General features: G+C 40.6%; 1 protein-coding gene and 1 long non-coding RNA gene across 2 annotated transcripts in view; both read left to right on the top strand.

The window, feature by feature from the left end:
- The first annotated feature begins 95 nt into the window (after nucleotides 1-95).
- The window catches only part of gfra4a (GDNF family receptor alpha 4a), a 150729-nt gene continuing 122918 nt past the window's right edge, over nucleotides 96-27906 (top strand). The window contains exon 1 of the mRNA XM_005929633.2: nucleotides 96-873. Coding sequence (XP_005929695.1) covers nucleotides 816-873 — 58 coding nt within the window. The 5' untranslated portion in view covers nucleotides 96-815. The remainder of the gene's footprint in view (nucleotides 874-27906) is intronic.
- The window catches only part of LOC121815021, a 6029-nt gene continuing 1501 nt past the window's right edge, over nucleotides 23379-27906 (top strand). The window contains exon 1 of the long non-coding RNA XR_006054736.1: nucleotides 23379-27167. This is a non-coding gene — a long non-coding RNA (uncharacterized LOC121815021). The remainder of the gene's footprint in view (nucleotides 27168-27906) is intronic.

Genomic DNA, 27906 nt, shown 5'->3' with positions numbered 1-27906 from the left:
GTGTGTGTGTGTGTGTGTGTGTGTGTGTGTGTGTGTGTGTGTGTGTGTGTGTGTGTGTGTGTGTGTGTGTGTGTGTGTGTGTGTGTGTGCGTGTGGGGGTATAACCTACTTTCAGAAAAGTGTGGTTATGGTCTACCCACCGATGCAGGCTATGCACCATTTTACGCGGGGTTGTTGTTTCCATTTTATGGCAGTAACGAAATAGCCTATCGATTTAAGTTGTCCTATTTCAACTTTGGTCAAGATTGGATTTTTTAAACGAGCTGGGTTGGGCATCTCCGGCCGGCCCGCCTGGGAGCTGAGGATCACAGCGGGGACTGACTCTCGGGTCGGAGTGCGCAAAGCAGCGCGCCAGTGATTCAGCCGCAGTTTCCAGACGGCGCGCAGGTGGAGGCGACGAGGAGAGGAAGCAGCCGCTCAGGACGTGCTGATGAACCGCACGGGGATGTTCAATACGCACACGATTTGTTCCACGTAAAGACCGAACTGCTTCTTTTTTCTTCTTCTTCTCCCTCCGCGGTGTGATTTTGGTAGCGGTGTCTTGGTCTGGCTCAGCTGTAACCCATTTCCCCTCCAAGACAAAAGTTTGCCTGCTAAAAAAAAGGAGAAAAAAAGGGAAAATGATGTTCTGGTCCGCTAATGTTTTTTCACGCAGTGTTGTGGATTCCGGCGTCAGCGTAAGTGGACAGTCATCACTTGAGAAATAGCTGCGATTTTTTTTTCCGCTCTTAATTTCAGTGCCAGTTTCAACAAAAACAGCGGGCTTTTATTCTCCGCACATCATCTCTCGCCCAGGATTGCATCCGTTTGAATTAATGTCGCACTCCATAATGGACTTCCTCGGACTGTACTTTTTACAGCTGGCTCTCATCGGTAAGTTGATCAACACTTGAACAATTGATTGTGGTCGAAACCAATGCGCCGTCCTGTGACTGCCCAATGCAGCTCGCATTCGGCTTGATTTTATTTTATTATTCTGTTGTTACTAGCTTTTGTTAAGTCTTTCTTAGTGCGAATGATCTTTAAAGGTCCATATTCGCTTGCTTGTGTCAAAGTTGCATCATGAGATCATTCTTTTGTTTTTTTAACCCCTTTGCAGAATAAGCCGGTTTGTTAATGAGATACACGGATGCACGACAGGGTCACAAAATGAGGAGAGATTGTGATTTTCTTTTAAAGACCACACAGAAAGCCCGCAAGTAACATCCTATGTGTGACTGGGGAGTGATGAAACAGCGGGACTCTGACAGGCTGCTCACATTTTCTCCACTCGAGAGATGCTCGCTTGTGTTTTTTCGCAGTCTTATTTTGTTCTTTTTTCTTTTTCCCACCCCGCGGGCAGAAATCCCCTTTGTACATCCCATGTATTTAAACCGTTTCCCAGCACCGGCAGATGGATGTGATGATAGATTACCAAAGAAAAGATAAAGATGCCACCAAGCTGCCGCTGCTGCTGTTATCCAGCTTCGCTGCGAAAATGCCAATGCAGACAAGTGTATGTCAAACTGTTGGCGTGCGCGCCCGCATGTGCCACTTCTCACGGTTCGGTGAGCGTGCGTGTTGGAGGAAAGGGCATGGTGGTGGGGGGGTTACGCGCTTGTGCACCTGCCTTTGCAGGTGAATTGTGTTGTCAGTGCGTGAATAGGGAGGAAAAAACAACGTGGTGGTGGTTTGCGTGCGTGCATGCGTGCGTGGTGGCAGGAGAGGAGTGTGTGTGAGCGCGCACACGCTTGAAACGAGCCAGTCAAACAGGGTGTGCGTGATCACATCAAACGCTGAAATCATGAGCAATGACCACCAGCACTGCAGACGCACACGCGCACACACGCACGCACACATGGACACTCAGCTTTTTTCCATTCCTCCACACTTACTTGGGCCAGGTGGTGCAAGTCAGTTTCAGTGCCAGCTTTGTTTTGTGTTTGCCAAACACAAGAGTAGACACCCTGAGTTTTTTTTTTTTATTGCATTCTATTGTGAAAAAAATATTATATGGAGGGGAAAAAAAACTTCCTGCAGAACGAATGCTGGCTGGAAACAGGATGTACAGACGGAGGGATTTGTGTTTGTTAGATTTATAGCCTCAGTGTTGACAGCTCTCCATCCCGCACCGCAGTTCATTTCCTTTTTGCTGCAGATGTGATTTCAGCCACACTCCTGGTGCACTGACAGCAGCCTTATACACTGGGAGTGAACTGGAAACTCGGGTCCTAGACAAGAGCTTCCACCACCATGAATCCTTAACAAACACTTTCAGCGGTGCTAATACCCCCCGCCCCCCTTGCTGTCTTCCTTCACTTTTCCCATCATATGTAAAACCTGTGTCACCACACTGCTGTCAGTCAAGATATGAGCAGGGTGGGTAACTGGAAGCAATATGTGCTCGGTGGAATAGTCACTCCTCGTCTTTTCTCTGCAGATATTCTCACCTTGTCAAAAAGATGTGTCAAAACGGCCGAGTCACTTAGCCAGGGCCTCGTGATCCCGTCCATCAGCCACACAGGGAGAGACGGAGGGAAGATGAAAGGCAGGAAAAGCAGTTTATTCTTAGAAAAGGGGAGGGAAGGTGGCTGGTTTGAATCCTGAGGCGTAGACTGGCTTAACTGAACTTAAGAAAACCAGCAGACTTTATGAGGATTTTTTCTTTTTTTCAGTTTAAGAGGACACATCGGCTATGTGGGATTGCATGCAGCTTTTTTCCTGGGGCTCCCTTACATATAAAAGCATGCTTCTCTACAACTTGCTGGGCTAAACCTGAGCTTTAAAAGCTGCCTGTGGTGTCCAGGGCTGTACTAATATCCTTCCAATCTAATGAATGTTTCTCTCTTACGAAGCGTGCTGTGTGAAGTGGATGTATGCAAGATTAGTGTGCTGTGTTTTTGCATTTTGTTAACTTTGCAGGGCTAAACTCGCGGCATAAAAACGACGGGGGGAGAAACAAGCATCTATTTACTTCGGCTTTAAATTAGCATATTTACCGCTCAGTCTTGTGATGCTTCACTGATTATCTGCCCGCACAGCTCTGAACATTTTGCAATCATTACTGCAATTAGTTGACCAGGTTTATCTTCATATTATTCTTCTCTAAGTGGTGTGGAGCAAATGAACATGCCCTGCCTTGCCATTTCTGACATGGGAGAGGGTTTGTAGTGCTTAGCATTCTGTATGGTCTAATCTTGTATACATGGTAGTGCTTAGCTGGCAAATAATAATGATGGTAAACTCGAGTGGCTGTTTTTGCCTAACATGTGTTTGTAGCGACTGATTCTCGCAGCGGTGGAGGAAACTATAGATAAGATGTGTCAAGGTGAGGGGGCTGGCTGGGAGGACAGTGTCACATCCTGTAATGAGAACCAGCAGATTAAGAGGAAGGGCACCCATCCACTGGCACTTTGTTTTATCAGCCTGCTTTGTCTAATGGCTGATTAAGTTTAATCTTTTTTAGTACAGTAGCTGTCATAGTGTTAGTCAGCTCCACAAAAAGAATAGGATAAGAATCTGCATACATAAAAAACTATTTCTGAAAGTAATGCAAAGCCACAAGATATTATTGATTTGCTAAATGTTGGTAATTTGTGGGAATTAATAATTTTCCTCATCAAGACAGGAATATCTGCTATTAAAAAATATTGAAAGTTGCCTGAAACTCATCAATAAGAATGATGAGCAGCATGAGAATGCTTGACCTTCTACAACAAAAGCATGTTGAAAATAGTTCAGCGGGTGTAGGTTAGTCGGTGGTTGTGCTAGTAGATTACCCGTTAAAGCAGAAAGACACTGGAACTGTATCGCTAATATATGCTTTTTAATATTTATTAATTACAAGTAATGTTATTTTTGCAGTCTTGACATTGCATGTGACAGATTTTCATACTCTAACACAGGCCTAGTCAACACTGTCCATATAAAGTGCAGAAACATAAATGAAACATCAACTTAAGCTTTCTATGCCGTGACAGTTTTATTTAGTTTTAACAGCAAGGACTTGGCCATTGTCCAATGTGGATATCACTTTAGTTTGTCCCCTTCTCCCTCCCTCTACCTGCTGAAACAGCACCCTCTCTGGGGACCTGCTGATTGCTGTGCATATGTAACAGTGTTTGTCAAACAGTGTCCTTATAATTCATCAATCTAATTAAAAAGCAAATCAGTGTCCCAATAATAATCGTCAAGTGTTGATGGTAAACAACAGAGCAAAGTATAGATCTCACTGCCTTGTCCCTGATTAAGTTTACTCATTTATCTCATTCCAGCACATTAGTAACCGGTGGTCCTGATTTTTGATAGATGAGATCAGGCAGTAGACTCTGTGTGGACTTTGACATAGTGAGGAGGAGGAAGAGGGCCTGGAGAGGTGGAGGTATGCTCTGGAGAGAAGAGGGAAGAAAGTGAGGAGAAGCAAGACAGAATATATGTGTGTTAATGGGAGGGAGACAGGTGGAAAGGTGAAGATGCAAGAAGGAGATATAGTGAAGGTGAAGCCATCCAAAGCAATGGACGGTGCTCAAGAGTGGTGAAGAAGAGAGTGCAGGCAGGGTGGAGCGAGTGTAGACAAGTGTCAGGGGTGATTTGTCTCACAAGGATAGCGGCGAGAGTAAAAGAGAAGCTTGACAAGGTGGTAGTGAGACCTGCTGACATGTATGGTTTGGAGACACTAACGCTGACAAAAAAAAAGGAGCTTTGCATTAGGAATGACCAGAATGAAGAAGATTAGAAATGAGTACATCAGCGAGACAGCTTAGGTTGAGGAGTTTGGAGACAAAGGTGGAGAAACAAGTCTGAGATGGTTTGGTCATGTAAAGAGGAGGAACGGTACATATAATGGACAAAGAATTTTGAGCTGCCAGGCAGGAGGAAAAGATGTAGTGAAGGAGAATAAGCAGCGGGTGATATAGAGGCAGATGATCCACTGTGGTGACCCCCAAAACGGATCATCTGAAAGAAGAAAAAAATGGTCATGATTTTTTGATCTTGCGGCCACACACTACTAATTTCGTGGTGGCAATCTTGTGATCACTCAGTAACATTTGATTTCCAGACATAGGTGGCCTGGGGACTCTAACAAAATGTTAAAAGTTTGATTCTGAAATTGTAGCATGGAATTAGATCTGTCATAATCACGCAGTCTCACAATAAACACAGCAACCGATAATATTTAACTGTGTTTACGCCATCAGCCGTTCTGTACTGTAGCTAATCACGGTTGTTGATCGTGTCAGTGCAGCCTTTCAAATCACTGATTGGAACAAAACACACATTTTGATTTTATATTTTGAGTGTTCTAGATCAAAGTTTCCCGAAAGTAATTACAGCGCTGAGGCTACTGAAAGTAAACCTGCTGATTTCCATTTCTTGCTAGGTAATTATTTACTGATTAACTTTCCAGTCCAGTTGAACAGATTTTTTAAAGTAGTGCTTCCTTACCTCAGATTAGTACACAGCCATTATAATGTGATCATGGGGACGTAAGGAGGAGCACTGCAAGATACAATAAGTTTTTATGCTGTCTTGCCTTTTTTATAATTGATTTATTTTTTGCTAACCGCAATCAGTCTAAAAAATGTTGCCTTAAAAAGACTTTGAAGTTACAGGCACGTATAAGAACTCTCAGTTATGAAAAGTTACCCTTTTAGATTAAATAATAGAGCTGGAAATGAGCACAACAGGTCCAGCGTCTCTACATGTGAGAGTACGTTTGGTGTAAAGAAACAGGTTCCTCTGCTTTTTCTGATCTGTGTGATTACTGCATGTAAGGGGGAGGTGGAGACTTTAAGTATCAAAGCTGTCAAAGGTAGTAATTCACCTTGAACCGCTTATGTATGTTGGCCTTTTATTAGGAGATCTGAATAGAAGTAAACAACTTGAGAGTTGTCATTATAGTATTCCCACTGTCAGTTATATCATTATATCGAGGGCTACACCGGTCTCTGGACATCACACCCTACATTCAGTGACTGCTTTTGTTTCAGTATTAAATAAATTCTATAAAAGGAAAGCTGAAAAGAAGCCATGCTGTAGGAGGACAGAATTCTAGCCCAGATTATTAAGACTCTACAGCTGCTGTTCAAGCCTTTGCCTGATTGGTCTCCCAGAAGCAATGAAAGGGAACAACATGTGTGCTCAAAAAAGTAAATCAGCCACATACTTAGTACTGTGCCCGTGCCGACTGAAGTTGCACACAAAATTGGAAAAACTGTTATTTTTGTGTTTGTGCCTCTCTGATGAATGCATGCCCGTTATTCTTTCTACTTTTAGTGGTGGTTTGGTCTCCACAGTACCTTCCCTCATCCCAGGCAAGCAGGGATACATGGGTGCATTAACATTTATTAGACCAAATGCTTGTCAAACATGCTAGCTGCGAAACGTGAGCCCTGCAGCCAAACGGTCTTTTATAGCACAGCGTTGGTGGCTGTTTGCGTTGCTCTCCACCTTTCCAGACAAATTATGGGAATTGAACCTACTAGGAGGCAAAAATGCTCCAATAACCATTTTGTGGCCCACTGATACTGTTTTTTCTTTTCTTTTTCTTTTGCAGAGTCTGATTTTTTTATTCTAAAAACTGTGCCTGACAGCACATATAAACAAAAAATCAACTTACCTTCAATGCAACAATTTTATTTTCTTGGTTTCCTTGAAATTTCTCCCAAACTGCAGTAAGTTACTGGATCTTCACTCACTTAAACAACTGAAAATAAAGTGCTCCTTCACTTGAAAGAGGTATAAAGAACTAAATGAAAATGAGTTACTGTACAGCCATCTTTACCTGACATGTCTGACCTTAACAAACAAAAGCAAGTGCAACAGATTTTTCTTTAACTGTTCTGACCTGTGATCCTTACTGCTCATACCGAGGCTCATACTGGCACTGCTGGCTTGCGACTGGTTCTTAGCTCCAGATGGTGCTAGCTTTGGCACACCTTGTCTTTGTTAGTTTTTTTAAATTTTCCACATTCGGCTAGGTGAGGGTGATTTTTTGCATACATGAAATGGACCATCTCAACATATGGGAAGCTGACTGGATGGTCTGGGCCGAGGATACTGAACATCATCCTGGTCCCTGGCTGGTCGATCGTTGCAGCTCTAATTGGAGGCTCTGGGGCTGTGCTTGCCCGCTGTCCATCGATGCTTAGATTGAATGCTGTGTGGCTGAAAATGTAGCATGAATAGGAAAGTAAGAAGTGTGAAAAACAACAAAAATCAATTCAACAATCAATATCAAATTTCAGATCTGCTAAAAAGATGTTTTATGTATATGGTCTTTTACATGATGGGGCTAAGCTAAGACCAGCACAGACTGTTGGTTATTCCACATGTAGATGGGGCCTGCAAAGCTCTGTGCAGCACCTCTGCACAGCAGCCAGTTTCTTAAACAGTTAACGAAAAGTTTTGTTTAAATGAAAAAACAACAAAAAAGTAAAGAGATGAAATACATTTGAAAAGTTTGTGAAAAGCTGCAGTGCGTCGACATTTTATTTTTTATCTCTTTACTAAAAACCCACGTTTCCGTTTAATTCACAGTTATGTAATGTTGTTAATTATCACACCTGTAATGAAGAGTAAATATAAAGAGTTTAGCTGTGGGAAACATAATCACAGCTTTTAGAAAGTTTCACAGGACAAATATTCAAGTGTAGAGGGACAGTGGAAGAGATTCCACAGAAGATAAGCTGAACATTTCACTCCACGCAAATAGCTTCCTAATTATCAACCCACGCACAGTCTTGGCCAAATTAACCCACGCTCAGTCTCACACGCAGACACACTGAACGTCCTCCAGTGTATACAAACCAAACTCCTACTGTTGCTGTCAGCAGTTTTTCAAACTAATCACTTTGCTTTGGGTGAGAATGAATAATTTGCTCCCTTCATGTTTAGTAACCTTGCATTGTAACTGCTAATATCGCAGTCATTTCCCCGCGTGCATTTATTCGGACAAATCTGAAGCCCGCCCCTGAAACATGTATAATTCATACCCACCCTCCTCTCTCTCCAGGTCTCTGTAGCTGGCGCGGCATTGCATAGTTTCCTGATTTCCCTTACTTGTAGATACTTCGCTGTGCCTTCAAGTTCCACTGACAGAGAGAAGCGAGAGAATATTGTCGGAGAAATTACAGAAGCAAACACAGCAGAGAGAGGAGGATGTGAATGTGAATAAGCCATGTGACAGCCAGAGAAGGGATTTATTTTTCTGTGAGGATGGAGCTGTCGTTGGGCATCTAACATAGAGGAGATACGTAGTCTCTGTAGAGAGTCTCACCCTAACTGACTTTCTCTTTGGATTCCCGGCACATCGGCTCAGTTCTAAGCCTCAAATTTACTCAGCTGGCCCTTCAAAATCTATTTATACACTTGCGATTGTTTTTCATGCAGAGCACCTGTTGCTCCGCATCCCTAAAGTGGAGATTTAGAGATGGCTTTCCCAAATCTGCACGCTCAATCTTCCCATTTGCAGATACGATTTTTGACGCTCACTCTGTCTTGTGTGATTTATTGGTTTCATTTGTCTAGTTGCTGTGATAATGCTTTGGAGTCACATGGGGGGGAAGTGCTTTAGGGACTCTCATTATGACTCAGTGATAGTGACACACTTGGATACTTGTAGGTGTGTTTCATCGATGGTTGACGTTTATCGCCAGCTGTCTTGATGATTTTCTCACTGCTCTCTGCTATCTCTGACAGAAAAAGTATGATTTTAAGAGTATGTGGATGCAGTTACAGGCAGTTGGAGGTACTGGAGATAAACATTCCCTGAAATAGAATGAATCAAACTCTTGGTAGAGACCAAAATGACTTCTAGTATTAAAACCCTGTCATTTCCATTTGCTTTTGTCGAGGGATGATTATACCACATAGAAAATTACCCTGCCCTTGTGAGCTAAAAGGATATGGCATTTACTTCCACTGTATTCTGTAAGTTTGTAATGAAAAGGCTGCAGGATGGTCCAAGCAGATTGTAAGAAAGCCTAAAAGGCTGCAATTAATCAGAAAGAAAAGGGGTTTTTTTCCTTAGTTTGAGGGGGTGGCGTTGAGTTGGCAAGGCAGAGAGAATGAGAGGTGGTAATGAAACAAGCAAGCAAGACTCCAAGGCCCTTCATCAAATGCTCACAGTACTTAAAGCCTGTAAGTGTGTCTGTCAGTGCTTATTTAAGTATAAGGAACTTTAAGTGTCTTATTGCAGCTGGTGCAAACCATTATTCGATCCCATACAATAAAGGCTCTTATCACTCCACAATTTTATTGAGAGAGGTGACAGCCGTTTCAAACATTCTCACATATTCTCATTTCACACAGACAGGGCCAGCAAGAATATATCTGATTATCATGAGGCCTCAGCTTCCATTCCCATGATCCCACACATTAATCACACATGCTGTGCCAGTGCCTGTCTGAGAGACTGAGCATACATATTTATTTTTGTCACTTTTCCAGTGTGAACACAGCACAGACTATAAACACTATAGAGAATATGGTTGTCGCATGGAAAAGGAGCAGGCTACCTTTCTTCTACCTGACAAAAATGGAAATTGGACAATTTAACATGTTTTTTTTTCTTTGTTTGTTTTTTTGGTCAGTGGGAAAACTGCTTTCAAGGTGGTGCACTGATCCAACCTGATCCAAAAGTTATCTGCCAACACTGAGTACTGATCCAATAGACTTTCATCCCAACTATGAGGAAGAAACTGGGGCTCAAACACCAAACTAAAAAAAAGATTTTAACAACCTAAAAGTGTTTTAAGTTTTAGAGCTGATATCTCCAAACTGCTGTCGTTTCGCTGTGACACATCTTCCTCCATGCTACTGAACCGAACTGAACTAAATGACTCGTCCCTACATCGAGCTGTTGTGCAACCAATATCCAGTCCAGCGTCTTAAGCCAGGATCTGACTAATAGAGATGTTAAGAGATGGGAATCACCACAATATGATAATATCGCAATACTTCACTCACGATATGATATTATTGTGATTTTAAACATTTTGTGATATGATGAACATTGCCATAACACATGTTGTGATTTATTGCCTTTTTAAAATGTTTTTCAAACTTTTTTTAGTATCTGTTTAAGATAAACTTATCTCATTTCAGTTATATTTTTATTTATTTAACTGCAAAATTAGATTGTCAAGCATCCGCTGTCACCAAAACTGTTTTCTATAAAACAGTCTGCTATCAGTCTGCAGCTGAATGAGGTCAAGTTGACAATTACACGCAATCTGTTTCTGATAATACAGCAATTAACTGTGAAAACTGTAACTTTGTTAGTGAAAATCACTTATCTATTGTTGTCTACATAGACTGAAATTCACATTTAACAGAAATTTATTTATTTATTACATTTTTTGTCAGTACACTTTCTGCTCTATAGCAATATAAGCAGAAAACAACAAGCTGTGCTTAAAGACAAATTTTGCCCCTGTTTGCATTTTTTAATTTAGTGGCGAGTATTTGCAAATTGTAGGCTGTTTACCTTACAATATAAAGCACCTTGAGGTAACTATTGTTGTGATTTGGTGCCATATATAAATACAGTTGAACTGAATCAGTACCTTTGTCAAAGGTATTGATGGTATGTCAAATGTCACTTCACATCAGACTGCAACTGTTTACAGAAATGTTGGCACCTATTATGCGACCTGTGCAATTGCCTTGTGATCAGAAGTGACACCTTCAACCTCTGGAGATGCAGTTGGTCGCAAAATGTATTAAAAAATACTTCTTCTTTTTTTTTTTTTTGTATATGTAAGAAGGTTGCTGGCCTATTTTTACTAATGTGACTGAGCCATCAGTGTGCTCTGAATTAGTAGATAGGTTTGTCAAGCTAAGTGTGTCCAGTGTTATTTAGTTGAGCCAATTTGGTGAAAGTTTGTTCAGGTAACATTGTCTCAGGATGGTGCAGTATGAGATGAGGCGTTTTGTTCATAATATTCCAGAATATTTGAATTTAGCTAACAAAATATCAGTATTTGCTAATGTTTGTCCCTGTCTTGAAATAATACAAAAAATATGATAAACTGTGCTGTAATTCTGTTTTTTCACTCCTACCAAATATATTAGAAACTTGAAGCCATTTTCTTTTTTCTCATATAGCAGAAATTGTTCACGTCTGACAGCCTGTGTAATGTGAAAGAAGGTGCACATGTACGTTTCATGTGGTTTCAATAACTTTAATACCATAGATTGTCACAGTTGTATGGTATATAGACATACGTTTTCTTAACATATACCAGAAACTGCTTGTACCCAAATGTCTTAAATCATTTTATTCTGTCCGTCGACTGTGTGTCCGCTGAACCACTCAGCCAGCTTTCCCGTAGAGGACATGAGTGCATGATAAGAGTGAACCTCTTTATTATAGACATCAGCTTTACAGCATCACCTGTCAATTAGTGTAGCAATTCAATGACATGTTATTTTTTAAAAAAGTGAACAGCATAAAATGTCTGTCAAGTGCAGTTAGACCAGAAGTCAGTAGATTTCTCTGTGGTGCTGAAACACAACGCTTGTTAGAACCTGACAGAAAGTTTGTAAGTGGTTAAAAGTTTGGGGAAATGATCAAAAGGCTGAATCCTCTGCTGCCAGGTTTCTGGTAGGTAGGTATGTTTGTTTGGTGTCAAACTCAACTAATCAAAGATGTTTTAAAAAAAACTCTTTCACCCAGCAGCAGCAAATTTGAACTTTGCTGAAACTTGACCTGAAATTTAATCTTAAACGTAATCATCAATCCACGACTAAGCAAGAAAAAGAAATACATGCGAGACACAAACAAGTATCCAAAGAAAATCAATCTTTATTAATCTTTTCCTACTACAGCTCACATTTAACTCAGGTTGTGTTAAAGAAGTAGCTCTTCCACTTGTCATCTTACGTTTCCCTGTGAACCCCCGGCAAATGAGAGCAGACTGCTTCATCCAGAGCAGCAGGCGAATCGTGATGATATCCTGCACCGGGATCTGAGGAGCTAATTGGTTTCTAATCAGGGCTTCAGTTTCTGTGGTGGCGTTCTGCTCAGTCTGTCGAGATAGAAATAGAGGAAAAGTGTGAAATCGAGATTCAGGAATCAGGTTCAGTGCCAGGCTGTCAACTGACTAGACCATGGAGAGGTGGAAGAGGATGGGGATGTGTAGCAATGGGCCAAATCGCTGCAGGCTATCTAACAAGGCAGTCTCAGATGTGTGCCAAATAGCATTTATGAGGGCTAATGAAAGAGCTTGCAACTCAACACTCTTACAAGGTTTCCACTCTGTTGTCTGCAGCAGGCCACCCAGCTGATTTACACTCATCACATGTGCACATGGAAAAAAAGAGTGATGGGGGGAAATTAAATCAGAAAAATGTTCAATATTTGTTAAAGAGGGAAAAAACTCAAAATAGAACAATCTGTATTTTTCTGCAATCTTTTTCTACAGCTTGCAAAAACTGCAATTTGCAGGGATGACCCTGTGAATAGTCAAGCAAATCATATTAGGGATATGGAACAATTTAAGTATACTAGTAAGTGAAGAAAGAGTTGGTATTTCAGGCGAAGCATAGTTTCATGTAGAATTTATTTCTATAGGTTCGTCATCTCTCTAAATTAGCACTGTAGTTTGACCTGAAGTTGGGGTGTTTGAGTGATTAGTACAAATGAGTGCAATAAATACTAAAATAGTATTTGATAAAGTTTGCATGCATTAGATAATGAGGAGAAGCTACAGTATTTGCAGCACAAAAGGTTTTTCAAGCTGACCTGTAAACATTCACTTAGAAAATGTACAATTCTGTTGCCTACACATTTGTGGATGTGACTGTTGCAGGAAATGAACCGTGTCTCATTTTTAATCCTTTCTTTTAGAGACTTGAACGTAAACTACTTGCATGTGTGTGTAATGAATGTAAACCTGATAGTGCTGTCTGAAACTAGACATGGCAGGTTGTGCATAGACAGATTTAACAACAGCGTTTACAAGTTTATAAGCAGGGGTGCACATAAGTGGTCCGTAGGTGCGCATGCGCTGTCAAAATAAAAGACGCGCACCAGATAAGAAGTTGCAATGCGCGTTTGCGTACATAAGATTTTCTGGAGGAGGACAGACATTTATTTAGAACTCTTAGAAATTTCAAAGAAGAAAGCTCCTTTAAGCAATTACTTTGGTGTTCCTCCACCTCCAAAGAAATGTCAGAAGGAGCCCAAACCGCAAAAGAAGAGCGTATTCTCGGAAAAGTGGTTGCAGGAGGTGAGCTGGCATTTGTTTGAAGCCAGCTCACAACGGGCATAATCCTGTATGCAATTTTTTAAGTGATTCATATACTTGGATGCGTATTTAGCTGCATCATCTGTAATGACACAAATAAACCTAATGGTCAATAACGGCAATTAACGTCACTGGAAATAAGTCATTGCACATTTGTCATTTTTGGTACTTCATTGGCACTTTGGCGATGGTGGAGTTTGCTTAGATTACATTGTGTCAGCAAGCAAATAAGTGACTTAGAAAGGAGCAAATTAGATCAGGGTTAGGGTTTTGACAATAGTCATAAAGGTACTTTGCTTAGAGTATGCAAGCAAAGTTAGTGCTGCTAGTATTACAGTGTTGATTTTGAACCATGGAAGGTCTGTATTTCCAGTAAGGATGCATATATCTACCATTAGTGTGCTTCTGCAGCTGTTTATCATGCTTGAGTATATATCTGAATGATGGCTGACAAAGGATTGCCTGAGCATGCTGATAAAAACCTATCCTTTTTTATATAATATAAACTGGAGAGTCAAAATGAATATCAGATTCCTTGAAATAATATTTATTTTAATTTGATTCAGTGTAATTTCTTTAGCTAGTTGTTTTAACAAGTATTTTAACAGCTCGATTTGGTCTTGCTTTCCCTTATATTGTCCTTGTGCCTAACTGTGTGCCTAATTCCTGCTTAATGTGCTTTTTAGCACACATGTATCTAAACTATATTCCATATTGGTGTTAAAATGCTAAAACGTTTAGCTAGCTGGTTGCCCATTGGCTGGTAGATTATGGTGGTCTGGCATCAGTAAGGCTAATGGGCTTTTCATTAACCACAATCAGTTGCTCTCTGTCCCTTGCACACTCTCTCCTTTGCAGGGTAAATGTAAATCTGCATGACTGGGATTGGAAAGCATAAAGGTAAAGGTCATCTAAGTGGAGATATTTGGTAATGAATTGTGTTTGTAAATACAATAAAATAATCTCTCCTATCAAGAGAAACAAATACTGGTAACGCCTGTAAAACTCTGTTGGTTCTTCAACATAAGTGACCCCTTTCACAGGGCACAAATAGCTTCACAAACTTTGATAGCTGGGTGGTAAGATGGCAAGGCTAGCAATAAATAATGGAGTTAGGCAGAATGCACAAACAGGGCCACAACGTGTCAGCAATAAAGGAGTTGTGTTTATGGCAGTTTTATCACGTTAAACTGTTCTTTTTAAAATATTAATACGTTTATGTCCTGCAGGCCTTGAGATGGATTCCATGTGAAAATCATATGCAGCTTTTTGCCAGGCTCCATATAAGCTGAGAATAAGACGGGGCAACCCCGTCCTATCTCCGCTCAGTGGATCATCTCCCTTTAACTAAGCTGATAAATCCTGCCTTCAAGGTCTTTTTGTCCTAGCACATCTAAATACTTTTTTTTTTTAGATTTATTTCAGAAGGGATTTTAGAGTATCTTGATTGACACTCTGCACACAATATAATAAGGAATTAGTAGCTTTCCTTCTTTTTCATGTGGTACATGTACCCATTTCACCAGCGGGATCGGAAACTTGATTTGCAGTGTCTTATAAACGGTCAAGGGAGTGGACATATTACATATCATGGGGATTGTGTCTTTCTTGAATTTGACTTTGTGATTAGCCATTCTGCTGCATTCTAGATGGTGCATAGGGATTAGATGAAACCCTGATCTTTTTGCCTTTTTGCCTTGAATATATTATACGTTGGAGATTAGTTGAACCAATATAACTAAGGTATGGAAGCTTAGTAGCACAAGAATGAATGTAAATAGGATTCTGTGGCGATGAAAGGTACAAAGTGGTCTAATTAAATCCCTCTCGATGTGAATTCAATTTCCCCAGCCCTCACGGCATCCTGTCAGTGACAAGAAAGCTGCTTCTCTTTGTCTTCCTCTGAGCAAATTGCAATTAGGTGGTGGGTGTATGTTGGCTTGCCAGTCAATCACAGTCAAAGCCCATGTTTTAAAGATGATGACAGTGGCAATATATACAGACTCTAATGCTTTTGGAGTCTCTTGTTTAGAACAATAGACAGTTAACAGAGATATTGATTTCTTTTTATATGCTTGTTGAGTAGGAGACTCGGTTCATTTAGAGACTGGCTATTTGCTGCTCTCCCTCATCGCTCTTAGGGTTCCTCCGAAATATCACTCACACAGCTGTTTTGTAGTGTCGCAGTTTCTCCAGGCAATTAACACTAGCGCCTACCGCTAAAGTGATTTTCACGACTTTCGAAACTGAAAATATTTTTTCCATGTTATCGTTATGGATGTCGGTGGTTTTACAGTCTGCCAACAAGGAGCTTTTGTTTTTAATTAATGTAATCTGACAAACTGTAAAAGCAATGAAAGCACCTAATAATGTGGGGGGAGAGCAGTCAACACCTACACTCGACTTAATCTGACTGAGCCTTTGGAGCAGGAGTACGTGAAAGAAAGGGAGACCATAGTTCCACACCACTGCTGCCTCAAACCACAGACACACACTTACAGATACACACACAGATTTTCTTCAAATCAAATTACTGATGCCCGTTACGATGGCCAGCGACGGCTCGGCCTCAACCATCATCTGCGTTTGCCTTCAGAGAGCCTCATTTATTTTGAGTAGACTTTTTTTTATGACACGCTCCCTCATGTGGAACACTGAATATAAAATATAAGACCCGTCTGCCTGGTGACTTTGGGCCATGACAAGATCAAACAACAGAGCGAAGGGAAAAGGATTGGAGAGACGGAGAGGTGAAAGGAGAAAAAAAAAGAGTGAGGGAAAATATTGGAAATCTTTTCCAGATGACTGCTGGCTCGCCTTTGTCCCCTTGGTCACTACATGTCTTATCTTTAGTTCCTTTTAACTCAGCCCATCGGCCTTTCCGTGTGATCATGGAGCCTTGCCCTGCATGGCTTTAGGCCTCGCTTCTGAGCTGCGTGAGGATCACTGAAGCTACTGAAGTGTGACCCAACCTTAGTGCCATTGATCTTAGGTCACTCGCCGTCACGCCAGTGACATTTCACAGATTCCAATTACTTGATAATCTGCTGCATCATTCATCCCTCAGATGAGTCAGGTATGAGATTTCTCCCCAGTGCTCAAGTAGCTACATGAAACCCAGCTTTTGGAGGATTCTTAACTCTTTGAACACCATCAAAGTACTGCTACTTTTTTTTAGCCTTTTTCTGCTTTACCTAATAGTGCTGCTATCGTGAAGATGAAGGATTATGAGGAGATAGCCTCTGAGGTCAAAACCACTTGACTTACTCAGCTACTGCTTGATGATATCTAAGTAAGGTAATAGACACAGCCTTCCGAAAAGTGAAGCTTGGCCAGCAGCATAGCAGGTTGGTTATCATCAGCTCCTACAAGGCGGCAGATAAAGTAAAAGCCCCTCCTCTCCCGTCAGCTGCCATGACCTCATGTCTGATCAGCAACCCGAACAAACCCGAGGTTACGTGTTCACAGAACAGAACAAGATGCTGTCCAATCTTGATAACCACTAGATTGGATGAAAGCCATTGAGTCACAGAAGAATACTCTTCTGTGGACCCCAGCTATCACAGGGTTCACGAGGTTTTAGTTCCCATCAATATCGCTTAAGGACTTACACAGTGTACCAGTACTCAAGTGTTCTGGGAGCCAGGTAGTACTACGCTCCCGAGCCGAGGGTGCTAAAAGCCCAAAATGCATGAAAAGACCAAGAGGCTGGCCTAAGACGCGGAGCCAAGAATCTGCCAGGGCCAGAGCCATGATAGATGATGAGGTGTTACGAAGGTTTTATTGAGGCTGTAGCGCAGCTTGTCGTGACAACCAGTATGAATGAGATCCTTGGCATCTCTGGGCACTGTCACCCCTCCGGTCCCATTTTTATTATTACTTATTCACGTACAGCAATAATGTTGGTGTAATTTCTGCTGCTATCAATTTGCAACCTTGGCTCGTAAACAGTGAATTATGCAACAACGAAAAGAGGGGATGTCAGCTAATCACCACTACTATGCTGAGGATATTTACAGCCTGCCTTTGCTCCCTGGAACTGTTTTACACCAGTGAAGGGAAGAAAACATATGGAAATATGTGAACACACATCTTGACTGTAGCAGTTCTCTGCTGGTCCTCTTGATTAGTTAAATGATAAATCCACCCTCCCCGCTACTCACAGTATGATGGTATTTGCATACAGTGATTAGAGTTTTTTTTATAATCACTGGTGTATTAACCATGCGGTCTTTTTCTAATTTAGCAGGGATTGCTTACAAGAATGTGTATATTGTATGGTAGACAATATGCCATTATGCCAAGGTGTGTTTGTCAATAACACGAATGCTTAATGGAGTGTCTGTTCGCTAACCCCGTCCCAGCCTTCCACTGATGTATTATGTCAAGACAAACTTGTGAGCATGTTTGCCTTTTTACTGTTCAGCTTCTTGTCCTTTAGCTAGTTTTATTAATATAAAGTATGCAGTGTGGTTTTGGAGTTTGAGTTTAATGCTTGTTGGGAAATATTGGCTAACTTTACACTGATGGAGTTAAGGCAGATATTAAAATAGCTCTAAGGACTGAAAGAAGTTTTATAAAGGTCTCTTTAATTTTCCTCACTTATCTGAAGTGTGCTCCAAAAAGGAATGGCTGTAGTTCAAAAGGCACAGTAGGGCTTCCATTAATCAAATGAGTTGCTTTTTCAGGTGGAATGCAGGTGTAAATTAGTACGGCTAATGCTGTACTACATAAAAGCTGTTCATCGGCATGGAGGTTATTCAAACATATCGCGATATGTATCGTGTATCGTGATCAGAAATCAGAGGCAGTAACGCATAACTAACGTATTTAGTGAAGTAATGGATTACTATTGCAAAAAAGCAATTAGATTACTGCTACTTTCCCATAAGCACGCTGCATTACTGCGTTACTAAACCGTCGGGATTTAGTAACGCGAGTGTCTCATGACAATGACGCAAGCACATGGACGCCCATAGCAGCAACAGACGTGTGTATATCAAGATTATATCAAGATTAAAACTCATAAAACAATTTTTAAAAAGAGACTTTCCATTTGATTCAATTTTATATCTGTATTATGCATAAAAAATAAAATTGGGCTGAAAGGTCTATTGCTTTATTACGTATTCAGGTTGTGTATCATGTTATTAAGAAAGTAAATAAGTAACAAAGCAACTAATTACGTTCGAAAATAAGTAATATATATATATATATGCTCCCTACTGAGCCTGGTGGGAGTCCTTACCTTACATACATATTATGCACCTTGAAGCAACTGCTGTTGGGATTTGGCACTATATAAATAATGTTGAATTGAATTGAATTGAATTGAATTGAATTGAATTGCCTATGCTACATTTGTGTTTATAATTCACTAATGCCGTGTCACTACTATATTGGACTACATTACTGCTGCTGCTGTTGGCACCTTGTGATAGTAGATTCAATATTTGAATCATGTCGTCTGTCATCAATGAAAATAGCTTTTTGGAGAAGAGAGATGGAACATGCCCCTTACTTGGTTTGCACTAATAAATGCTGCTGCCTGTGAGCCACAATCACCGATAAAACATTATTCGGAATTTTATTTTCCTTTTCATCACATGTATCATTATTGCATACTTTTTTGGAATTGCCTTGATATAATTTTGAGGCTATATCGCCCACCCCTGTTGAAGTCCCCTCTTTATAATTTCAGTTCAGGGCATTGTGGTTAGTGTTCTGCTCACATTAACAACCCAGTTTGTTGCATGAAATGGTTTAGTGATTAAATAGTCCACATAAACTAAAAATTATGGTTTTCTGCTGGCCTGGAATCAAACCAAGGCAGAGCCTTCCACTAGGGGAAACTAGTTTTTTAGGGAAAAGCTAATTTTGACAGGCAGCAGAAAACAGCTGCTTGACACTGTGTGTTTTAGACAGCAAATGGAAATGCTTTCATGGACTCAGTATCAGTTAAATGTTCTGCCAGTCAATGAAAGCATCCCCAGATATATTTAGATAGAATGATTTAGGCCTACTTTATTCACACATTGTTATGGTTCCTGCTTCCATCTATATTTGTGCTGCCGCAGAGACATAAGGAAGACATGCACGACTGTCCTCCTTGATCATGTCCGACATTTATGGTCAATCCTATGATCTGGCGCCATGTTTCTATGCACTCCTCGCTTTCTTTAACAGGACAGCTGAAATTTCCCTCTTTGCATATTTAATCCTCTGACCAGAGAAATGTCGCAATAATCCCCAACCGTGTTATTAGGGGCCATTGAGATCTGCTAGCATGTTCAGCTACGCTTGACTGGATGATTCCCATTTATACCTAACTTTCTTATCCTCCCTGCTGTCTGGGAAGACAAGAGCTGCCAGGTTCATCTGTTTGCCTGTCTCCTGACTTGTTAGAAGCCTCTGTCAGCCTTGTTACTGAGCCTACTGATCCATGGCCATAAACCTGTGCAAAGGTGGAGAGGTATTAGCGAACCAGGGCTTTACACAGCTGTTGGATGGGGTGGCTTTAAGCCCAGCATCTCTCTCAATTCATTACTGACACTGTTAGCAAAAGCTGAACTAGTGTCAACCTAAAATAGATAAACAAATGCGTATTTCCTCATGTCTGATTCTTCCTTTTGAGTTTTAAAACCTGTTTTGCGCGCTCTCTTGTATTGACAATGTTGGATTGTATCAGAATCATTTTGTGTAATGACCCCACAGTAATGGCCTATGTGTGCATTGCTCAATAAAAGCAATGAACTGGTACTGTTTCTCAGCCCTATAATCTCCAGCTGTCCTCTAGTACTGCTTTATTGCATCCACGTCTGCTGGCTTTAATATCCTGGTTTGTTAAATCAGTACATTTCACTGCTGGCTATGCTGATTTGTTTCCAGCGGTTGTTGTAATTACCCCTGGTGGAATCAGTTTTGTCGGTGATGTTTACCAGACAAAAACACTGGAAAAACAATTTACCCGAGGAGATGAAGATGTATTTGACCTCATGGGAAATCTTTACTAGATCAACACCATTAATTACTGACAAAAGATTCCCGTTCGATATGTGTGTAAAGCCAATACGTGTTAAGGACGGTGTGCGCATGTGACTTATTTATATTTAATGAAGCCTGAAAAGTGAAAAAAAAAAAAACATGTTTATTTTTCAAAGGTGTGTTTTTTAATATTTATTCACGATCTTTGCTTTACTTCCTTTATTTTTTTTTTCTCGCTTTGATAAACCCATCTGGACATTTCTTTGTAACAGCTCGTGTGTGATTAATTTCACTCTCCTCACTGCACACTTCATCAAATAGATGTTACCTGTAGCTGGTACAGTTTTATCTCTGTCTTTGCTCAGTGACTTTCATTAACAGCAGGTAATGTTTGCGAACAAAGACGCAGCTTCCAGTGTTTATTCCCTCATCTCCCGATGCTCTTGCGAATGGAAAGCACACCCATTGTGGCCACCTGCTCTGAAAATAGCTGGTGTAAAACCTCAAGCCATAAGTCAGCTGGCACAGTGGCAGAAACTGAATTGTTTCAAAATGCAAAGTATGTTGAACGGTGCGGGGAAAAGGCAAGAAAGTGTGAAGATGCATGAAACACTACATTTTGGCTTTTTGGCTCAGAGTCCCATGAGAAATATCCCCCACTGGCCATCATTCTTCATGCACTAAGAGATATGCACAGAGACAAAAATAGAGGAGATGGGACACTGAAATAGTGAATTCAGCACCAAATGAAAGAGCTGAGAGAAGGTTTAAAAGGTGACGCAGAGGGTGAAAAGGACAAAAAGAAACAGCAAGATGAAGAAAGAGAAAGTTGAGAGAAAGTGGACAAGATTAATTAACTTATTTCCAACAACAAATCCCATTAAAGTTGCTGTCAGCACTCACTGACTTCTTCTCGCTGAGGCCGAATACTTTATGAGCTGTGATTTTAGGTTCTGCCACGTGAACCTAAAAACCGGGCATTGTCTGCATGCTGTTTGCCGTTTTCTTTTATGGCTTTCCTGAGATTGCTCCAGCAGCGGTCAGGTATCTGTTGCTACACTATTACAGAGCGCAGCAGATAGCAAAATGGCAGGTAGATCTGTAAACAGAACATCTGAGTGATTCAGTATAGCAGGCAGGTGTATAATACCAAAGAGCGATGGAGTCAGAGAGAAGGAGGTGGTGTGCGGGGTGAGAGGCCAGCTGCTGGGAGACAGCAATGAAAGATTGATCAAGGAGGCAGATGCCTTTTCAAGGTGAGATCTCAGTTCTGAGGGAGGGTGGGACCTCATCCTCACCTTCTCACCTCCTCAGTTCAGATTTTTCTCTTTTCTTTTCAGTACTCTGGGAGAAAGAAGATCTCAGAGAAGAGAATAAACCTGAGCTGGAGCAGCAAGAAGTCTCAGATTAGGAGAGTGGGCTGTTGTTTTTTTACCTGGTGGACTCTAGTAACACTCTAATACTGTACCTTCCCATAGTAGTTTTTTAATCATTTTCTCTTTAAAACTTGTTTTATTAGTTTTAATCTTTTAATTTCATGCACATTGCATCAAGCAAAAATGAAATTATATGCAAAAGTGTTTGACATGAAAATATTTGTTTAACATTTAAATGTATTTTCTGCATACAGTGGGGCAAAAAAGTATTTAGTCAGCCACCGATTGTGCAAGTTCCCCCACCTAAAATGATGACAGAGGTCAGTATTTTGCACCAGAGGTACACTTCAACTGTGAGAGACAGAATGTGAAAAAAAAATCCATGAATCCACATGGTAGGATTTGTAAAGAATTTATTCGTAAATCAGGGTGGAAAATAAGTATTTGGTCACCTCAAACAAGGAAAATCTCTGGCTCTCACAGACCTGTAACGTCTTCTGTAAGAAGCTTTTCTGTCCCCCACTCGTTACCTGTATGAATGGCACCTGTTTGAACTCATCATCTGTATAAAAGACACCTGTCCACAGCCTCAAACAGTCAGACTCCAAACTCCGCCATGGCCAAGACCAAAGAGCTTTCGAAGGACACCAGGAAAAGTATTGTAGACCTGCACCAGACTGGGAAGAGTGAATCTACAATAGGCAAGCAGCTTGGTGTGAAAAAATCAACTGTGGGAGCAATCATCAGAAAATGGAAGACATACAAGACCACTGATAATCTCCCTCGATCTGGGGCTCCACGCAAGATCTCATCCCGTGGGGTCAAAATGATCATGAGAACGGTGAGCAAAGATCCCAGAACCACACGGGGGGACCTGGTGAATGACCTGCAGAGAGCTGGGACCAAAGTAACAAAGGTCACCATCAGTAACACACTACAACGGCAGGGAATCAAATCCCGCAGTGCCAGACGTGTTCCGCTGCTGAAGCCAGTGCATGTCCAGGCCCGTCTGAAGTTTGCCAGAGAGCACATGGATGATACAGCAGAGGATTGGGAGAATGTCATGTGGTCAGATGAAACCAAAGTAGAACTTTTTGGTATAAACTCAACTCGTCGTGTTTGGAGGAAGAAGAATACTGAGTTGCATCCCAAGAACACCATACCTACTGTGAAGCATGGGGGTGGAAACATCATGCTATGGGGCTGTTTTTCTGCCAAGGGGACAGGACGACTGATCCGTGTTAAGGACAGAATGAATGGGGCCATGTATCTGAGATTTTGAGCCAAAACCTCCTTCCATCAGTGAGAACTTTGAAGATGAAACGAGGCTGGGTCTTCCAACATGACAATGATCCAAAACACACCGCCCGGGCAACAAAGGAGTGGCTCCGTAAGAAGCATTTGAAAGTCCTGGAGTGGCCTAGCCAGTCTCCAGACCTCAACCCCATAGAAAATCTGTGGCGGGAGTTGAAAGTCCGTGTTGCTCGGCGACAGCCCCAAAACATCACTGCTCTCGAGAAGATCTGCATGGAGGAATGGGCCAAAATACCAGCTACTGTGTGTGCAAACCTGGTAAAGACCTATAGTAAACGTTTGACCTCTGTTATTGCCAACAAAGGTTATGTTACAAAGTATTGAGTTGTATTTTTGTTATTGACCAAATACTTATTTTCCACCCTGATTTACGAATAAATTCTTTACAAATCCTACCATGTGGATTCATGGATTTTTTTTTCACATTCTGTCTCTCACAGTTGAAGTGTACCTCTGGTGCAAATTACTGACCTCTGTCATCATTTTAGGTGGGGGAACTTGCACAATCGGTGGCTGACTAAATACTTTTTTGCCCCACTGTGTTCCAGCATAAAAAATACCATATAACTTTTGTGTTTACACATATGTTGCTGCCGGACGTCGCGTGCTCAAACCTCATTGTCATGAGACACTCTCACAAACAAAATCATGGTTTAGTAACGCAGTAACGCAGCATGCTTATGGGAAAGTAGCAGTAATCTAATTACTTTTTTGCAATAGTAATCCATTACTTTACTAAATACGTTAGTTATGCGTTACTGCCTCTGATTTCTGATCACGATACACGATACATATCGCGATATGTTTGAATAACCTCCAAAAACAAATGTTTTTTTTAACCATATAGTGACTAAAATTTCACTGGTATAGTCACTCAAATTACCCATTCCATATATACTATAAACAAAATCAGAATGAATTGAAATGTTTTTTTAACCACAGAGATTTTTCCAAAATGACACTACTGTCGCAGTAAGTCTCTTTCTGTGGTCAACACTGACCTTTAACGAAAGATCATAGCAACAAAAAAGGACATCAAGCAATAATTCATGAGACAAAATAAAGCAATTAAAATTGAAAAGGTGCTCTTTTGTAATTATAACATATAAAAATTGTAAAATAAAAAATGTGATGACCTCAAATTACAAAAACATATGCCTAGATAATGACTATTAAAAAAGCTGACCAAGAACAGTCACAGGGATCACAGCTGGTTAATTTAATGTTTTCTTTGGTGTGTGGGGAGATGTTGACATGCAGAGTTTAAGAAAATATCCCCCACACTATTAGACCACCATCAGCACCCTAAACTGTTTATACGAGGCAGGACAGAACTTCTTCGGTTTTTCCAATTTTGGTTAGTTCAGGTAATTGTGCCATCACGTTCCTATTCTCAGCTGGCAGGAGTGACATCTGCTGTGGTCTTCTGCTGCTGTAGCCCATTTGTTTTTACATTTTAAGCTTTGTGCATTCAGAGATCCTCTTCTGCACACTGTGGTTTGTAAAAGTTGTTATTTGAGTTACCTTTGCCTTCCTTTCAGCTTGAAGCAGCAGCCTGGTTCTGCTCTGACCTCTGGCATCAAACAACCACTCAGAACAGCTGCTCTCTTTTTTTCAGTCCATTGTGTGTACACCCTGGAGATAGTACTGTGGGAAAATCCCAGTAGGTGAGCAAATTCCAAAATACTCAGACCATCCTGTCTGGCACCAAGAACCATATATTATATAAATCTTTTTTTTTTTTTTGTATTTTACAAAGCAGCCAAGGTCCACTGAGGCTTTTTAAACATTTGTAGAACTCTATTATATCTGTCAGCATCATCAAGCACAATGACAATAGAGCCTCTGGGTGTGAATCTTCACCTTCCTTCATATTTACTGCAGCACCATTTGATCTTTTACAGCTTCCTTCAGTCCCCTGCACTGCTTCTCATTTAAAACCATGTGGGGGTTTGATCTCACTATGACAAAGCTTTTCTGACACTTAAAAGGGCATCTCGCCACTGTTCAGCTCTCACATGCATTCCTAATAGTGAGAATGATAGTTAGCAGTAAGCGCTAATTTCACATAATTGATTTTTCCACTCGGTTCCATTTAACACAATGTAAAAACCGTAATTGGACTCTATGTCAGTCTGCACATTGTTTTTCACTTCCTACTATGTCCCCTTTAGAGCTTCGGAGGGAACATATATAATGGATCACGACAAAGAAGCTGGATGCAAGAACCAGGTGCATCTGTGGTTATCAGTTTGCAGGTTCAACTCAGGCAAGTGTGGTTGGAGAGAGCAAATTAAGAATTTTATATATTCCCTGTCGTGCTTCCAAGGTGCCTTTAATCAAACCTCTTAGATTAAAAATATTCTTTAGGCCTTTTTAAATGTTAAGTGTTAAAAACTCGTCTCTGATTGCCAGGAGATTCCAGGAGTTGGTTCCTAACGAACTGTTATAATTCACCCGCCCCACAACCACCACATAACTTTAGTGATTTATTACTTCTTCTACAATTCCAACTTCTAAAGAACGAGTCTGGACTTGTTGCTTGCTTTTTTCTGATAATGATAGCACTGTTATTAATATCTGTCAGCGCCAGGGCTAGTTTGTTTCCAGTAAACTACAGCCTTACAACAACTATCCTCTGGCCATTTTGGGCATTCTTGGTTACTGAGACTACTGGCCATACAGAAAGGCTGTGTACTGTTAGAATAGCATTGAAAACAGAAAATGATTAGGGTCATAATTAACTTTTCAGCAGTGTATTTTACTAACTAGTTAGAAACTTAACAGAATGCACCACATGACTCCACACCACCACTGCACATGTCTCTTGTGTTCTCCTCTATATGTGCTTCTAGACAAGGTTGAGAGTTTTGTAAACAACGGACTTGGAGGTTGTGATGACACCACTTATAACATGCCCAAGATAGGTTTTTCGCTGCATTAAAGTTTGTGAAAATAAATAAAAACATTTTCATGGCACCACATATCTGAAAAAATTTAATTTAAAAAAACCCCACACAGATACTGATATACTGTATATGTACAATAGAACAAAAATATCAATACAGCCATAGGGTTGGACAATATTGTGATGAGGTAGACCAGGTCATCTACTAATTGGAAGGATGGTGGTTCAATCCTTGGCTGCTCCAGTCTGCATGCCAAAGTATCCTTGGGCAAGATACTGATCTCATGAAGTTGCTCCTGATGCGCTCATTTGAGTTTGAGTGTTTGATAAAAAGCAATAGGTGAATAAAATGCTTTGAGTGCTCCAAGGAAAGGGAGTGGGAGAAAGCAATATAATAACCAGTCCATTTACCATAGTTGTGGTCTATGTGCTGTATATTAATTAGGTCCACTGAGTCTTCATCGTGTGTTTCACGAGGTTGGTGCTTTGGGGATGCAGCTATGTGTGAGTTGCTGGTAGACTCATCGACAGCCCTGCGTAACGATCTATTGAAATGCTGTAAAATGTACGCAGGCTATGCATGTTTTCCTATAGCATTACAGTTCTGAAAAATAAGTTCAGCTTTAATAAAAACAGTGTTTCTCCATGAAAAGATAATCAAGTGCGCTGGCTGCTGCTCAAGCCAGATTTGCAAAATATCTTGCTGATAATTATGACCACTGACATGATTATGCCTTTAAGTATTCACAGGCAAAGTGTTAACAAAATGTCAATAGTAATCTAATTTGCTTTTAATCTTTTAAATCTCAGGGGGGTACCTGCTTGAAAATGACAGACCTAAAAAGAATGGATTATTTCTCTACAATTGCAAACTCTGTGTAAACCATCTTGGTATCAAAATAAACTAACACGTGTGAGACTTGATAATAGGTGTAAGCATTACAGCAGATGCTACAGTATCAAAGTAACTGAGGATGGAAGACAGAAAAACAAAAGTTGAAATTTCTTAGGTATTGAATAGCAAAAATTAGCCGTACTTGTCAGACAAATACACAACAGTTTACTGGAGCGTAAACAGGCAAAGAAGGCAGAAAATAGTGGTTCATGATGGGAAACTGCTCTTGAAGCACACTGGGAGATGGAGCAGTGCAGGAAATGTGGTTTTATTGCGGTGGATTTTTTTTAGGAAGCGAGACCGCAAAGGTAAGACAGAATTCATGCTAATATTTTTCAAAATTGAAGCATAATTTTGGTCTTTTTTTGCTGCTGCTTCAGTGAACTTTGGTTGGATCCGAGATCTGTGCTTTCAGCAGAGATATGGTTTGGCCACGTACATGCCATCGGAGTGAACAGGTGACTATGTACTGTGTGTTTAAATCTTTTCATGGCATCTGTTTACCTGATGCACACCCCGTGTAATCACGTCCCCCCCTTTACATTGGGATTCAAGAGGTTAATGCAAAATATAGGGTGGCAGAGCATGAAAGAAGATTGTCTTAATTAAAAGTTTTCACCCTGTGTATTTCTCAAGGATGTCTCCTCTCTGGTAACTTGGGAAATGCTAGCTTTCTGATCTCTTGCTAGCGGTTATGTTTGTGATTAGCATACTTTGCATATAAATATATAAGGTTTTGGAATATTTGTTGACTTGCTTACTACACTAGTATCTGAACATTATTGTGTAAAGTTTCTTGCAGCTGACAAACATGTGTCTGTGATGACTACAGGGACAGACATTCCCATCAATAGCACATTACGACACAGAGTCAGTGTGCATAGAATCTTAATAGACATGTGTATATGCATAGTACTACATACTATATAAATCATACACATTAAAATACACAATAAATCACAGAAGCACACTTTTAAATAGCTGCCAAAATGAGTAATGGTGTGACACTGCTACAGAAAAAAGGCTTTTAATTTACACCCTGCAGAAGCTTCACACGCGGTGTGTTCACCGCAGTCTAAAAGGGCATCCAGCATTGCAGACGACTCTGTGGGAGATCAAAGATGTGCTTTTTGTGACATGGATGGGGAGGTAGTCTTGGATTTTTTTCATTTTCATTTGTCCCTTCTTTCTGACATA

Source organism: Haplochromis burtoni, unplaced genomic scaffold (genome assembly GCF_018398535.1).
Source record: "Haplochromis burtoni strain Fernald_Lab_line unplaced genomic scaffold, NCSU_Asbu1 Contig_119, whole genome shotgun sequence".
In the NCBI taxonomy this organism is placed as follows: Eukaryota; Metazoa; Chordata; class Actinopteri; order Cichliformes; family Cichlidae; genus Haplochromis; species Haplochromis burtoni.
Note: the sequence above shows the minus strand (reverse complement) of the source record. Positions and strands in the feature narration are given on the sequence as shown.